Below are 15,369 nucleotides of genomic sequence, written 5' to 3' on the forward strand. Positions count from 1 at the left end.
CTTTCTAAATCCTTTATCCTTTATAATACAAAACTAGAATTTAATGATTAATGAGCAGACACAAAGCTGGAATAAATCCAACAAACGAAACAGGGGAAGCAAAACTTAACACAATGCACATTGGACAATAGACTAAGTATGTTATGTGCCATTTACTTTATGCGCCATCTATTTTTTCTTCTTTATCTTACAATTTTATCCTTTTGTAACACGAATTGCACTAAATTTTCTTTTTATAACTCCGCAATGACAAGAAGGTTGTTGTGTTTTAATCTGTTAGGGAAGTTGGTAAGGGGAGACAAAGATACTTCTCTTTCCAAACTATTCACATGCTCTCATTTCGTTTTTTCTGTTCCTTGCTGCCCACGAAAAAAAAAAAATAGTATCAGTTCTATTTTTCTTATATATACTTTAATAACTGGCACAACAAGAGCAGAAAACTAGGGTACATACACCAGGCAAGAGCACTTTACTGCTTTAAAAAAATAAAGATATAGTATTATATAACAAAAATATTAGCACATGCTGTAGGTATTAAAGGTACTGTCTTGGAGTGGTTAGAATCATATCTATCTAATATACTCTGATTGGTTCATGTAAATGGGGAATCTTCTTCCACTGCGTTCTTTGCTATGAACAGTTTCATTTAGGCAGTACCATTAGAAGGCATAGCATACATTTTCACTGCTCCACAGATCATACCCATCTTTTCTGTTCATGAGGCCAGATAACACACACCAACAAGTCAAAGTGAAAGAATGTGTTAAAGGCATAAAGACCTGTATGACATTTAATTAGAGGGAACTCTAACTTCAGACAAAACAGATGTTTAGGGTAGAGTACAAATAATCTCAAAGAAAAATAACTAGATATTGTCATAATTCTGTGTGCTTGACCCAGCATTTTGCATTTGCAGACTTCAGAATATTGTTAATTCATCAATGTTGTATTCGTAGAGAGGTATCTATGTTTCATAGTTAGTTTTCTTGTGCTTATGAGTTCTATGATTGTTATGTTTCTTGCTTGTGATTCAGGCTGTTTAGTTTCCTTTAGCATTTCCCTTTCTCTGCATCTTGTCTTCAAAATTATGTCTTCTCTCGATGTTTATTTACTTCTTTCTCTCGCTGCTTCAGTGCTCTGTATTCTTATTTAATTTACACTGTGTTCAGTTTTACTTCCCTTTTCTACTTATGTCTTATTTGCTTCTGCTGTATTCCACTTCCTTAATCACCCCTCAGTGTTTATATCGTTTTTGTTTTCATCTGTCCTTTGAGACTCAAGAGCAGGTAAACAGATGCTCTGACAACGTTCCAAGTGTTCCAGGTTTGTTGTGTTTTTTCCTGGTTTTGGTTTCCTGTTTAGTTTCTCGTTTCAGTTTGGTTTTCTCATTCTTATATTATTTGCAATCATCCTCAATAAATACTTTTCCTTCGATCAACCCCTTCCTGACTGTGTTGTCTAAATTTGGGTTCTCACTAAATGCATCACAGAGTCTGTGTATCTAGCAGACTCCAGACAGATATTTATTTAAGATGGCATTACCCTGGCCTCCATTAACAATGTGAGGAATCTTGGAGACATTTTCAGCCAGGATATGTCCTTCAATGTACATTTTAAACAAATATGTAGCACTGCTTTCTTGCATTTGTGCAATATCTCTTTAATTAGAAGCATCCAGTCTCAGAGTGATAGTGAAAAACTAATTCACATATTTATTATTTCTTGGCTGGACTACTCTAAATTGTAGCCCTGAGAATGGCCTAAAAACTCCCTGAAAAGCCTTCAGTTAATCCAAAATGATCCAGGAAGTGTTCTGAAAGAGACTAGAAAGAGAAAATACAGTGGGTATGGAAAATATTAAGACCCCCTTAATTTTTTCTCTTTTTGCTATATTGCAGCCATATGCTAAAATCATTGAAGTTCATTTTTTCCTCATTAATGTACACAGCACCCCATATTGACAGAAAAACACACAATTGCAGATTTATTAAAAAAAGGAAAAACTGAAATATCACATGGACCTTTCAGACCCTTTGCTGTGACACTCCTATATTTAACTCAGGTGCTGTCCATTTCTTCTGATCAGCCTTGAGATGGTTCTACACCTTCATTTGAGCCCAGCTGTGTTTAATTTTACTGATTGGACTTGATTAGGAAAGCCACACACCTGTCTACATAAGACCTTATGCAACCCGTCTGTATGTTACGCCTGTCGACGCGTTGTATAATGGTGTGTGAATAAGAAGCAGGAGGCAGCCCTAGGTCTTTGGGCTCTTTACTGCACATCTGCAACACATAGAAATAAAGGCCTGCAATATTTGTGTGTCGCGTGCATGCTAGGACAACTCTCCTCAGGATATGCTGAAAGGAGCTGTGCCCTTAAAGCTGTATTAACAACACAATAATATAATAAAGAATGACCTTAAAAAATAATATAAAATAGTGTGCAAATACTGATAACAGTGCAAATGTTTGCAATATAAGAAATAAATGAAAAATGTAAACATCTATGTTTAGTGAACTTGGTGCAGCTACGACACTGTAGCAAAGTTTACACACTATGTCTACTTGATCCACGTCTGACTCCGCAAACCCATAATGTTTCCACACCACTGAAGTTTTTTTTTTTTTTTTTACCTCACTTTTCAACCAACGGCAGTCACTCTCCTCTCAAAATAACTTCTTTCCGAGCTTCCCTCGGGTCCTCTTAGTGGTGGTGACGCGTGTTCGAAATGCAGAGAGGTGCGCTCGATTTGCCACACGGAGCAGCGCGAGAGTAAAGCACGAGGGAGGGTAATAATCGGCTCAGTCATTTTTAATGATCGTTAAAAGCCCAGATCGTAATCGTGATTAAAATTCGATTAATTGAGCAGCCCTATAGTGATGTGAACATAGTACTTTCTTGTATAATGACCAGTGTTGGTCAAGTTACTTGAAAAAAGTAATCAGTAACTAATTACTGATTACTTCCCCCAAAAAGTAATCCCGTTACTTTACTGATTACTTATTTTAATTACTTAGTTACTTTTTAAAAACACGATTTACAACCTGAACAGGTGATAAAGCGATAGATCTTTCAGCCCAATTCTACTTTCTCTGCATAATCCATCGTACAAAATGTAATCAAATGGAAAAGTCTCTTTTTTTAAAACTTGTTTTATTAGTTTTAATCCTTTAACTTTATGCATCAAGCAAAAATTTAATTATATGCAACGTTCTCTGACTGGATCTAGTAATAGATGCAAGTAAAACACAGCAGAAAATAAATAACATCAAAGACTAGCGGTCCTGTTGCTCTATTTTCACCTGTAAAGCAGGAGTAGGGTAGGCGGAGGTTTACCCTGGTGCAGGTGAGCCGCAGTGGTCAGTTGAAGAATCCGCGAGTTTCTCTGTGAATTTCCCATTATGTCATAGCGCACTCGGTGCTTGCTTGGAAGTTTAGGGGTTTTTTTCGCTGTAAAAAGAAGTTTTCTTCCCACGCACAACGGACGCTAATGTTTTTGTCACTTTTATGGGATCAAACTTAAAATAAGGTCAGTACTTCCACACTTTAAACACTGCATGCTCATACTCGCACCGCACTTGATATATGATCCATTGTTGATCTGCGCACAACTGTTGTCACGAATGTCACACTCGTTTTTGTCATTTTCATGAGACATTCTCGCAAAAAAATCACGGTTTTAGTAAGTTTTAGTACTCAGAGTTTTACGGTAACGCGTTACTGTTATCTGATTACTTTACAAGTAACGTGTTACTGCCCATCTCTGATTATGACAATAAAATATCTTATCATTTGTTACACAAACACACCCATAGTAAACAAAGATTAATATTAGCTCTCACAGAAGCCCAGCAATGACAAATAATGTTAAGGGGAGGGGACTAGAAATGGGCTTTAAAAACGTTGAAACAACAACGAAAGTATTTACTAGACAAGACAGCAACAGTGACACGCCACAGCTCTACTGCCTGGAAACATTAAACATGGCGTATGCTCCACTTAGTAAGTATATTCATAACTTTTAGATTTGGATTTAGATTTCTTTAATGTTGAATAACACAATTATCTTTAATACATTTTAGCTTTTCTTTCATAGTGGATACATTGTCAAAGCTAGTTTTATTTGACTTTTATTTAAAAAAAATTTGATTGTGTTAAGATGCCTTCAAAATGTTCACAGTATATATTTTTTTAAGTTTTATGATTGGTGAATGTACATGTTGAATATTGTTGAACATTCTATGAAGTTACAGCAATGTGACTTCCCTTGTCTCAGTGTGAACCACAGCTCTTTGTGCTCAGTGATTTCCTCATTTACAGTTTCAACTGAAATTTCAATTTGGAAATAAAGAAACAAAGATAATAACACTTTTTAGCAGCATCTGTAATTTGAAAATGAAAGTGGTCATACAAGAGTTCATCAATGATATATGCTGGCTGTAAACAGAAATTGCTTAAGGGGAAACTTAAACTAAGACATGTCCAGAAGCTTCCTGTGGAATCAGTTGAACAGGTGGCTCCATTACTACTCCACTACCACTATCTTTACAAACTGAGCGAGTCAGAGGTTTCAAAAGTACAACCTTGATTCCTGAAAAGTCGGTTTTCTATGTAAAATGTAAAAAGCAGAATGCAAAGTTCAAATCCCTACATGTCAAAAAGTTCACTATTTTATGAAAAATATGACCTCATTATGAATTTGAGTCTGACAAATGTTTTGACAGGGGCAACAAAAGGCTTCTGTTATAGAAGAATTAAAATTGTCAGTCATTTATCTTTTTTCTTAGCACATGGGACATAAATATGGACCTCAAAACTAAGCAAAACTAAACAAGAGGTGAGGCAAACCTTTTACTTAGGCTGTAGGAGAATTTTAGCAAACTAAATATTAAGGGAGACCGAGAGTGCACATGGGAGACAAAAGTGAACACAGTATGACTCAAATGAAGTTAACGATAATAATGTAAATAAACAAACTAAAGCTTTACATACACACAGGAGGTAATCAGGGAGAGTGGTAGAAAGTTTAAACTAATGCAGAATAATAGAACAAGAGACAGCAAATTTACAAAATAAAAATAAACAACAAGTAACCAATAGGAATGTACTAAAAGGAAGCGTGAAGACTGAGCCCAAACAAAACAAAGAAATTGAGCACAGGAGGGACATTATCTCTATATATCTATTATAGTTATCTATAATTATGTTGTACATTCTTGTATGATGACAGTAAGATATCTTATCTTATCAATTACACACACACACAACACACCCTTGTTAATAAAGACTAACATTAGCTCTCACACTTGAAAAGCGTTGAATGAAAAATGAAACTATTCACTAGACAAGACATCAGCAGCCTGTAATCTGCACCATATTTTCCCACACACCTAATTTTGAATATATACTGTTTAAATTGAGATGCTGTGTTTATCATATTGACTTGATTTTTAAAGCTGCTTCATTTTAAGGCTGTCTACATTATTATCGTTAACTTCATTTAGTAGTTACTAATAACTTTGCTTGATCATAACCAAGTTAGTGTACCTCTGCAGTCAAGACTGTATTGTTGCAGACCTGTGGACTAAATGTGAACAAATCTTGCACCAGCCATTTGTGATATGCAGTGTTGGGAAGGTTACTTTTAAAATGTATTCCACTACAGAATACAGAATACATGCCCCAAAATGTATTCTGTAACGTATTTCGTTACGTTACTCAATGACAGTAACATATTCTGAATACTTTGGATTACTTAATATATTATCATGCTTTTTACAACAACGTGAATGTACTATTGCTGTGTGATTTATTACTATTACTGAAGGTCCGCGACTCCGAACTGTAGTAAAGGGACCTCTGACTAATACGGCGGGGTCCCTGTCGGCTCGTAGCCGAAAAATAGCTTTACTTTGTTGTGTGGGTCAACTTTTCTTGCGAGGTCTACAGTTGAGTCTTAATAGCTTACTTACAACTGGGCTCGTCAGGCACTCTTCTTGGCTGCAGTGGTTATTATTATATTTACATGCTTCCAGCTCCCGTTTTTCCTCGACGACAGCTCGTACCTTTCCACTCCCCTTTTTCTCCCTCCTCGCGCTCACAGACCCATAACGTGTATGGCAGTCCATTCTTCCTGCAGCACGGACTACACTGCCCATGATGCTACATTCTTTAGAGCTATGCTTGTAGCATTCTGCCTGTTAGCTTAGCACAACAACAACAACAACGAAAAGGTGATCTCTCACCCAGGAAACACACAGTCGCAGAGAGAGAGAGAGAGAGCGTCGCCCTGTAACCATGGCAACCGTAACGCTGCCGCCTGGAACAACAGAACGTAGCTGTCAAACAAACCCAAACAGTCCTGACCCGCGACAAAATGAAACAGGAAAGTACCGCAGTGTAATCCATTTATTTCAGCAAAGTAACTGTATTCTGAATACCACCTTTTTAAACGGTAACTATAACGGAATACAGTTATTCATATTTTGTATTTTAAATACGTAACGGCGGTACATGTATTCCGTTACTCCCCAACACTGATTAAAAGCTACTCATTGGGAAAAAAATCTTTACTTTTAAACTAACTCTGTTGCACATTAGCTTAACTTTCACTATTCATAGAAAATTTGTCAGCATAAAGCTTTAGATACACCTCTGCTTACAGCATTTTGAAGGCAGAACAGATATTTATAAATTTAGAAGTTGAATTTAGTAGACTTTGTTGCAAGATTACAGATTAATAATACATTATCACTCATTTGAGTGGAGTGTCAGTGGATGTCTGTAACTTCACTGCCCTATGGCAGATGTAACAGTTGCTGTTGTAATGCAGTGTATCACCGCATGGTGGCGCCTCCTGTCTCATGACTAGAAGGTCACCCCCGTTTTTGTTCTTCTTTGTGTGTACCATCTCTGTTATGGATTCGTTCATGTGTCCATGGACTGGTGTGCTCTAAAATAATGTGTGGTAGAGCACTTTGAGAGTAACCACAAGTACAAATGAGTACCTGTGGAAAGTTAAAAGCTGTCACTCATTCGCTATACCTGCACACATCTGTGGCTGGGTTCATCTCCACTGCACATTACACAGGCTAAGTATGGGAGAAACTGATGAAACCAAAAAGAAACTAGATGCACTTCTGTCAGTGTTTATTCAACTTTTAATCACTCACCATACTGCTATTACCACACATCAAATCAAATCAAATCACTTTTATTGTCACATCACATGTGCAGGCACACTGGCACAGCACATGCGAGTGAAATTATTGTGTGCGAGCCCCACAAGCAACAGTATCAGTGCAGGGAACAATTATTAACAAACACAAACTTCATAAATTCCAAGTACAAACTGCAATGCAAGACTGTGGTCGAAAGAAAGTTTTCACCCCCCCTCCCCCCCCCCCAAAAAAGCTCACCTTATTCGATGTGGATCAGAACCAAGAGCTAATGCAGTGTTTTCATGCAAATCATGTCGTTTGTAGCACAAAAATATTACATGATTCTTTTATACATTATTTTTTTTATTATTATCTCTTCCTTGTTTTCTCATCGTTTGTGTGATTTGTGTTTTATGATTGCATGTCATTTTTATTAATTTACGTAATGTTGTGTTTTATTATTATTTATGTGATACACTGTAACATTTTTTTAAATGAAATGTATCATCATCATTCATAATAACAATAACAATAGTAATAATGATGAGTGTAAAGTTTTTAGTTCATTATTTTCTCAATTGTCTAACAGACTCTGAAGAAACTGATCTGAGGATTTTGCTCGTTGGGAAAACTGGAACAGGAAAGAGTGCAGCAGGAAACACTATCTTGGGGACAAATGCTTTTAGATCTCGCCCATCTTTCTCTTCTGTTACAACAGCCTGTGAGAAGAAAGAAAATGCTGTCTACAGTCAAACAGTGGCTGTAATTGATACTCCAGGTCTGTTTGACACCAGAAAGTCACTCAGAGAGGTGCTTGCAGAGATCGCTGTGTGCATCTCCTTTGCTGCTCCTGGTCCTCATGTGTTCCTGGTTGTGCTGCAGGTCAACAGATTCACAGCAGAAGAACAAAAAACTGTAGAAATCATTCAGATGATGTTTGGAGAGGAAGCAAAAAAATACACTATGGTCTTGTTCACACATGGAGACTTGCTGGGAGAAAACAGCATAGAAGAATTAATGAGTGAAAATCAGCAAGTTAAAGAACTCATTGATCAATACCCTGGAGGATATCATGTTTTTAACAACAAAGATGAAGATCAATCTCAAGTCCGAGAACTGCTGAGGAAAATCAATGCAATGGTTGAGAGAAATGGAGGAACCCACTACACCAACGGGATGTTCAAACATGCCCAAGAAGCCATAAGAGAAGAAATGGAGCGCCTTCTTAGAGAAAATCCTCCAATGGATTTTGAAGAAGCAAGAAGAAGAGCAGAGCGTGGCAACAAATTCATTTGGGCTGTTTTAAAGGGTGTTTCTGCTGGAGCTGGTGTTGGAGCTGGTGTTGGGGCTGGTGTTGGAGCTCTGGTAGGGCCTGGAGGAGCTGCAGTAGGAGCTGCAATAGGAGCTCCACTGGGAGCAGTAGTGGGAGCCACTGTGGCTTCAGCTATGGTTGTGAAAGAGAAGGCATGCACCATACAGTAAAATTGGGTATTAATTATACCTCAGGTGCAGGTTATTAAGTCACATTATAACAGAGATACAAATAAATAACCCCAGTAAGAATTCAGATTTTTCAGTAATTTTATGCTTTTTCTGCAGAATGCAGCATCTTTCCTTGCTGTTTTTTCTTTCGTGTTGCTTTCAGGTGTTAGAGGAACATCTTCATTTCAAACAAACCTAATAAATACTCATTTTTTGATTATGGGACATTCATGGGACTCTGTAACTTGTAGCATTGTTAGCTCACTGGTTTAGAGTCATAAGAAATCAATCTTCTGAAAGACTGGTACTGACGTCTAATTTGTTTGTGTAAACAAAACTGAGATCTGATTTCATGTATCCAGTATATTTCATCTCTTTCAATCAATAAAAATACACATATGGTGCATTTTTTCTTCTTCCATATAAAAAACCCCAAATATATATATATATATATATTTATTATTATTTATTTATTTATTTATTTTTACTAATGTCTTATTTTTTTTGGTTGATTGAGTTGATTTTCTGAACTGTGCACTGATGCTCAGACTTGTGCCAACCCCTGATGGCCTGTCTTGTTTCAGACTCTGACCTGAGGGTGGTGCTGGTGGGTCAGGAGAGAGTTGGGAAGAGTTCAGCAGGAAACACCATCCTGGGAAACAGGGAGTTTAACTGTAGGATCAGTTTGAGCCCCCTGACTTTGAGCAGTAAGAAGAGAGAAGCTGATGTTCTGGGTCAAAGAGTCTCTGTCGTCGATACCCCTGGACTTTTCAGCACTCAGCTGTCTGCAGGGGAGGTGAAAGCAGAGCTTGAAAAAGCTCTCCAGCTGAGTTCTCCAGGTCCTCACGTCTTCATCCTCGTCCTCCAGCTCGGACGATTCACCCCACAGGAGCAGGAAGGACTGAAAGCTCTGCAGAAGATGCTGGGCGCTGATGTCTCCAAACACACCATGCTGCTGTTCACCTACGGAGACCGACTGGAAAACACTGACATTGACATGGAAATGTTCACCAAAGAGGACGAGAACATCCAGCAGTTGCTGAAGAGCTGCAGTGGGGTGTACCATGTGTTCAACAACAACATGGAAAACAGGGATCAGGTCCAAAAGCTGCTGGAGAAGATAAATGACATCTGTGAGGGAGGACAGTCGTACTATGAGAGGTCTCAGTCAGAGGGATCGGTCTGGAGTTTAATACCCAGAGATTTTAGGATTAAGCAGATGCTGTGGTTAATCTGCATTTCATTAGCCGTCAGAGGGATTTATTACATCTGTAAGTGGTTATTCAGTGCTCAGAATAAGTAATTAACCTCCTAGGACCTGGCGTCCACAAATGTGGACATCACATTTTTATTTAGGCCAAAATACTAAATTTTGCTCTACAAGGGCCTGATATCCACCCACAAGGACATTATACTGCTTCTGTTCTATCGAAATTTTAAACAAATATCCTCATATGTGGCTCCCATTTCTGTTAGAAACAAAAAACAGGTAGAAATAATCTGGAAATTGTTTGTTTTTACAATCATCAGGTCCCAATCAGACCAAATATCAAAGAGAAATTAAAAGTTTGGGTCTTAGAAGGTTAAAGTAGGTCTCCATAGATTTAATCTGATTCAATCTGCTGAGACACAGTTTGTAAATTTGCTTTGTAGAAGTTTCTCACTATTAGCATGTTTGAGGTTTAATTGAGTAGAAATGACTGCAGGAAATGCAGCAGGTTTGCAACAATTTCTTTAGACTGTTCTTTTACTGATTGTAAAACTGAAATATTATAAAACAAAAGTGTTTTGGCCACAACTTTGAATTTATTTTGGGGCTTTCTGATATATACATGTCAACCATGCAGCAGAGCAATAGGTACACACTGAGTTTTACAACACAAGCTGTGTATTTGTGTGTCCTCCTCTCTCACGCTGAAAATCAGTCAGCAAGGAGCTGCCACCCACCTCTCTGCATTTGAAACAGTGCACACCTAAAGCAATCACCTTAGGTTAACCCATCCATTTTCTTCCATGTATCTTTGTTATGGAAGCTGGAGCACTTTTGTATAGTATTTTGGTTCTTTTATTTTATTTAGTACACTATTTTTCTCTAATAATCTCTAATTTGTGTTTTTCTTCCTGACTATAATGAGTATTGTATGTCTCTGTCTTATTTGTTATTTGTTCCTCCATTGACAATTGATGAATGCTAATTGATCCATGGTTGTAGAGCAATGAGCAATGAGCACAAAGCCAATATGTACTACTTTTACCATGTTTGGTTTTGTAAAAAGTTGTATAAAATGATCCTAAATATAGGTTTTACATGTTTTGTGTTATTTATTTCCTAGTTTATTTGTAAGGCAGAAGTACATAAAGACACTGACGGCTGCAGAGGTCATGCCAGATCAGAATGGATCCAGTGACCTCTTCGGACTGTGTTATTCCCTCTTTCAGACTAAATCATCACAGCTTAGACAGAAAACAGCGTCTCTCTCTCACTGACACCAAACTTCCACAATCATGTCATGTTGGGTGAACAAAAATTCTTGTGCTGCCATCTGCTGGCAGCACTTATACAACACTTTGATAACAAGTGTCATTCACACCCACACAGCAGTGAACCAGGGCTGTGCTGGTAATCTTGCATACAGTGTGCTGGTGCATTTGTGGGCCGATATGTCCTGTTTTTTCTTTGTCGATATGATTATACAAGCTGCATGAAGGGGGACATCACACTGGTCCTACAAGCACTGTTAGAAATCCGACTGTTTACATCTTTTCCCCTTGCTTATTGCACCGTCAACCTGCTGTGTGTAAATGTCACAAAATCAATCATAAATTAAACCTAACTGGAGAACTGCATCCGTATTCTTTAACTTGAACTAAACGCTTTGCATCTAAACCTATTAAACATCCTGGAGACAAGGACTGCTCCTTTTTACTGATAGCAGCCCATTAGTTGTTTTTAATCACTGACACTGAATTGCCCAATCAAATCTCTTAAGGGAAAAAAGATGGAGGGACATAATTAGGAAGGGAGAGAATGTCTACTTTGACCATGAGCCACTGCTGTAGCTAAAGTCTAATGTTTGATTGTTACACTGCAGTGCAACTAACCCAACAACTGTACCAACCGGATTAGAGAAAAAAAAGAAAACTGCTTCGATATCAATAATCAGACAGTAGTCCCAGCCTTAGCTGCTGTGCATCAACATTAAAGGTGCAATATGAATTGACTTCAGATACTGCATGGGGAGCAAGGGGGGAGCAGGTGTTTTGCACTTCAGGGCCACAATTATCAAACCTTTTGAGAGTGTGTGAGTTTCTGCTGCAATAAAAAGTTTAAGAACTTCTGGTTAATGTAAATAGAAAAAGATATATAAAAATAAAAAGATATATTTTGTAGTTTGTCTTTGTGTTGAGGTGGATCAGTGATCTTGTCTGTCCATGTGGAAAGACATGAATCACAGTGTACATTAGCAGTTGGACGGGCTCGGCTGAACTCCCAGCTGAAAAGGCATTATGCTGTAGCAGTTCTTCAGACCCTCCAGCAGAGACAGACAGTGACACAGGAGCCGCGAAGTGCTGGATGGGCTCACCTCCAGTTTCCAAAGCCAGTTGGTCTCCAGTTTCCCTTAGCGTGACTGACCTGGGTCAAAGATGACAAACAAAATTTAAACTGAGGCGAGATGGACACTGAGGCTGATATCAAGTCACCGGCACACAGCTTTAAAAACCTCAGTTTTAGCTCTTGGTAAAAGTTCCATTTAAAATCAGCTGTAAGCGCCACATTTCACTCAGTCTTTATTTGCAGCATGTTTTAAGTAGTGATATGATGGGCAATATGTGTTTTAAATGAGCAGCCTGCTATAGTGAAATCACCAAATGAAAAGCAAGCAGCTGCATTGTCTCGGGAACATGAATATATGAATATGAACATAAATCTGGTGATTTATTACATATATAAATTTAATTATACTTGATTCTAATGTGCTGCTCTTAAGCTGATGGAAATGCAGATAACACAGAACACACAAGAATGAATGAATGAATTTTTAATGAAAGAAAGGCAATACAGGAGAAATCTGAAATGAAACCCAAGCTAATTTGTTTCCACAATTATGGGCTGTGACAGGCGTTAGCAAACTGCAGCCTTCAGTTTGTGCATTTTGCCCTGCAATTTAATATTCAGCAGCACGATGGGATATTTGTGAACATTCCCATGAAAACACTTGACCTCCACCCTCTCTGCCTCCAACTATGCCCCTGGTTGAACCAGGCTTTGGTGGACCAGGGTCTGCGTGCAGCCCGTCATGCAGCTTCCAGGCACACAGGAACGGCCAACCCTCCGCTCTCACCCTGCTGCCCTGGAATCACCGGCGATGGTCTTCTGCAGAGAGCAGCAAGCAGTCCAGGATGGCTCGAGAGATGTCCCCTCGAAGTTCCCCCATGCGGCTAGCAGCAGGCTCAGGACGACTGAGACCCAGACAACAGCAGCTGCAACACTCATTCTGCTGTGTCCACTGGCATGCCTCCGCTGCAGGACTGTCACCCTCCCCCATCTGGTGCATTGTCACCGCCAGCAGAGGAGGGGGCGGCAGTGCAGTGACCCTAACCAGCCTCTCCAGCGCTCAGCCTGGTCCTGCAGTCTCTACAGTTGTTCCCTCTGTGCTGCTACTTGCTCACTATGGATGGCTGCCAATCCTGATAGCATCTGCGCCAGTAGATAAACCAGCTGCGCGGGCCAATTGTCACGCATGACAAGCCTGGGTTTTGGCACCACTGTGAACCCAAGTCAGGACTTGCGACACTCCATGTGCTTTTAGTGAGCTTTAATTTGCAAGAACAGAGTTTGGGTTTTCACGTCCCACGTTTCCAGTCTATGACCTGCCTGCTTCCAACTGTCTCCATGACACTGATCTGTGTTAGTTCCCCTGGTCTCTCTGTCAGCCATGTCTTCTTGTTTATTAACCTTTTTGTCTTTTTCAAGTTTGTGTGTCTCAGTGTTCATGCTTCCTGTTTTATTTTGGTGGTGGAGAGCACAGGAGAGCACAGCTGGGCGAAATCACACACAACGAAACTGCGGGAAGCAAAACATTATAGAGCAAGAGAGGATTTTTGTCATCATGCTCAGGACGGCTTCAGGCTGTAGCTGAGTCCTGTAAGGACACATGAAGCAACAGAGCTGCTGCAGCTCATGCTGATGTCATTTTCTAACATGTCAAAGCTTTTTATAGAGTGCATTTTAAATCTGCTTCAGTACTTCTGTGAAAATTAGAAAATCCTAAAAACATCCCAAACGCCATGGTAACTGATGTTTGTGATGGATTCTCTTTCTTTTTTAAATGGCTGTGTTGCGCTGAAGTAGAGAAATCCTTTGATTCCAGGTTTATCCATGTGGTATATTCGTGCATTTAACATTTTAACCTATGTAGCAGCATTACATGGAAAATTTAAATGTAATTACATGAGTCAACCTTTTGGGTAGAAAATGTTTTTCAAGGTAGCTGCGCACACTCTGACAAATGTTTCTACGATTTACTAAATCACCCAGAATATCCTCGGGGCCATCACAGTGCTAAATATCACGGCCATCACAGTGCTAAATATCAAGAACATGGTGTTAGGGATATCCCATCATTGAAAATAATTTAATCTGATGCATTTTAACAGACTGCTGTTAGACCTGCTCAGCCAAGGTGCTGTCATGTTACTCTCACAGTCTGATAAACAATAAAGACCAAAAAAATCAGGCTGTTTCTAGTTTTCCTGGTGAGACTGATGTTTTGCTCTGACCTCTGAGAGACTTCTGTGCTACGGCCCTGGATCTGAGGCTGCACAGTCATCAACATCCTTTAAATCACTGCGTGCATGGCTTTAATCTCAGGTTTCCCTGCAACACTGTGTGATATCAATTTCTTAAAATTTGGTTGTTTTTTCTTTCTATAATTTTATCTGGAGGTGACTAGCACACTGGTGCTATTTCTTACGTCTTGTATGGTCTGTCTTTGTTACTGTTTGCACTGGAGCACTGTAGCCCACATAATTTCCCCTAGGGATCAATAAAGTATTCTGACTCTGATTCTAAAGCATCACAGCTTAGTCTGAAAAGAACCTCAGTCTGTCATGTTGAACTACAAACAATGATACCAAATTTATATTTCCACAACCATGTCATGTTGGGAAAACTGCAACTCCTGTGCTGCCATCTGCTGGAAGCAATTGTACAATGCATTCAGCACAAGTCAGTGTGCATCTGATTCACACTGACTCAGCAATCTCTGTGAACCTGGGCTGTGCTGGTAATCTGATGATCTTAAATCTACCTGCACCCTCTGTTGTTTGCAGCACGGGAGGTTCCCCAGGCCCCCATAATTGTGTTTAACTGAAAGTGAAAATTAAAGGAAGTTTCTAGAACTATCTGGCTTTTTTTATTTTGTTTGTTTTTTATTTATATTCTTCAAAATAACATGACACTTGGGAGGATACATGCATTTGACCTTGACCTACCAATGTCAAAGTTTACTTTACTTGAACTTCTTCACAAACCTTTAACGTCTTCATTAAGGAAATCATTTCAAGAAACCATCCATGCTCTTCCACTTATCCTTGGCAGGGTCATGGGGGGCCAAAGCACATCCCATAGCGTGAGAAGGCGGGTAATCTCTGGACGAGTCTGTTGCAGGGCTAACACAGAGAAACGGACAATTATTCATACTCACATTCACACCTATGGGG

At 39.1% G+C, this 15,369-nt stretch overlaps 2 protein-coding genes across 3 annotated transcripts; both read left to right on the top strand.

Annotated features, from left to right (window-relative positions):
- Positions 1-3,945: 3,945 nt before the first annotated feature.
- Positions 3,946-9,312, top strand: LOC146578703 (GTPase IMAP family member 9-like). 2 transcript variants are annotated; one of them, XM_085268925.1, is made up of 3 exons: positions 3,946-4,006; positions 7,754-8,529; positions 9,231-9,312. In XM_085268925.1, the coding sequence occupies exons 1-3, from the start codon at positions 3,988-3,990 to the stop codon at positions 9,240-9,242; spliced, it is 807 nt and encodes a 268-aa protein (XP_085125051.1). In that variant the 5' UTR covers positions 3,946-3,987; the 3' UTR covers positions 9,243-9,312. The 2 variants fall into 2 exon arrangements, with proteins under 2 accessions (XP_085125051.1, XP_085125050.1); XM_085268924.1 differs by lacking the exon at positions 9,231-9,312 and having other exon boundaries at positions 7,754-9,067.
- LOC146578704 (GTPase IMAP family member 2-like) lies at positions 9,212-11,038 on the top strand. Its single transcript, XM_085268985.1, has one exon. It carries the CDS (start codon positions 9,212-9,214, stop codon positions 9,947-9,949), a length of 738 nt encoding a protein of 245 aa, XP_085125111.1. The 3' UTR covers positions 9,950-11,038.
- The last annotated feature ends 4,331 nt before the right edge of the window (positions 11,039-15,369 follow it).

Source organism: Mchenga conophoros, linkage group LG3 (assembly GCF_057382185.1).
Source record: "Mchenga conophoros isolate Kocher_MC1m ecotype Shallow Benthic linkage group LG3, M_conophoros_male_GT1.1, whole genome shotgun sequence".
NCBI lineage: Eukaryota > Metazoa > Chordata > Actinopteri > Cichliformes > Cichlidae > Mchenga > Mchenga conophoros.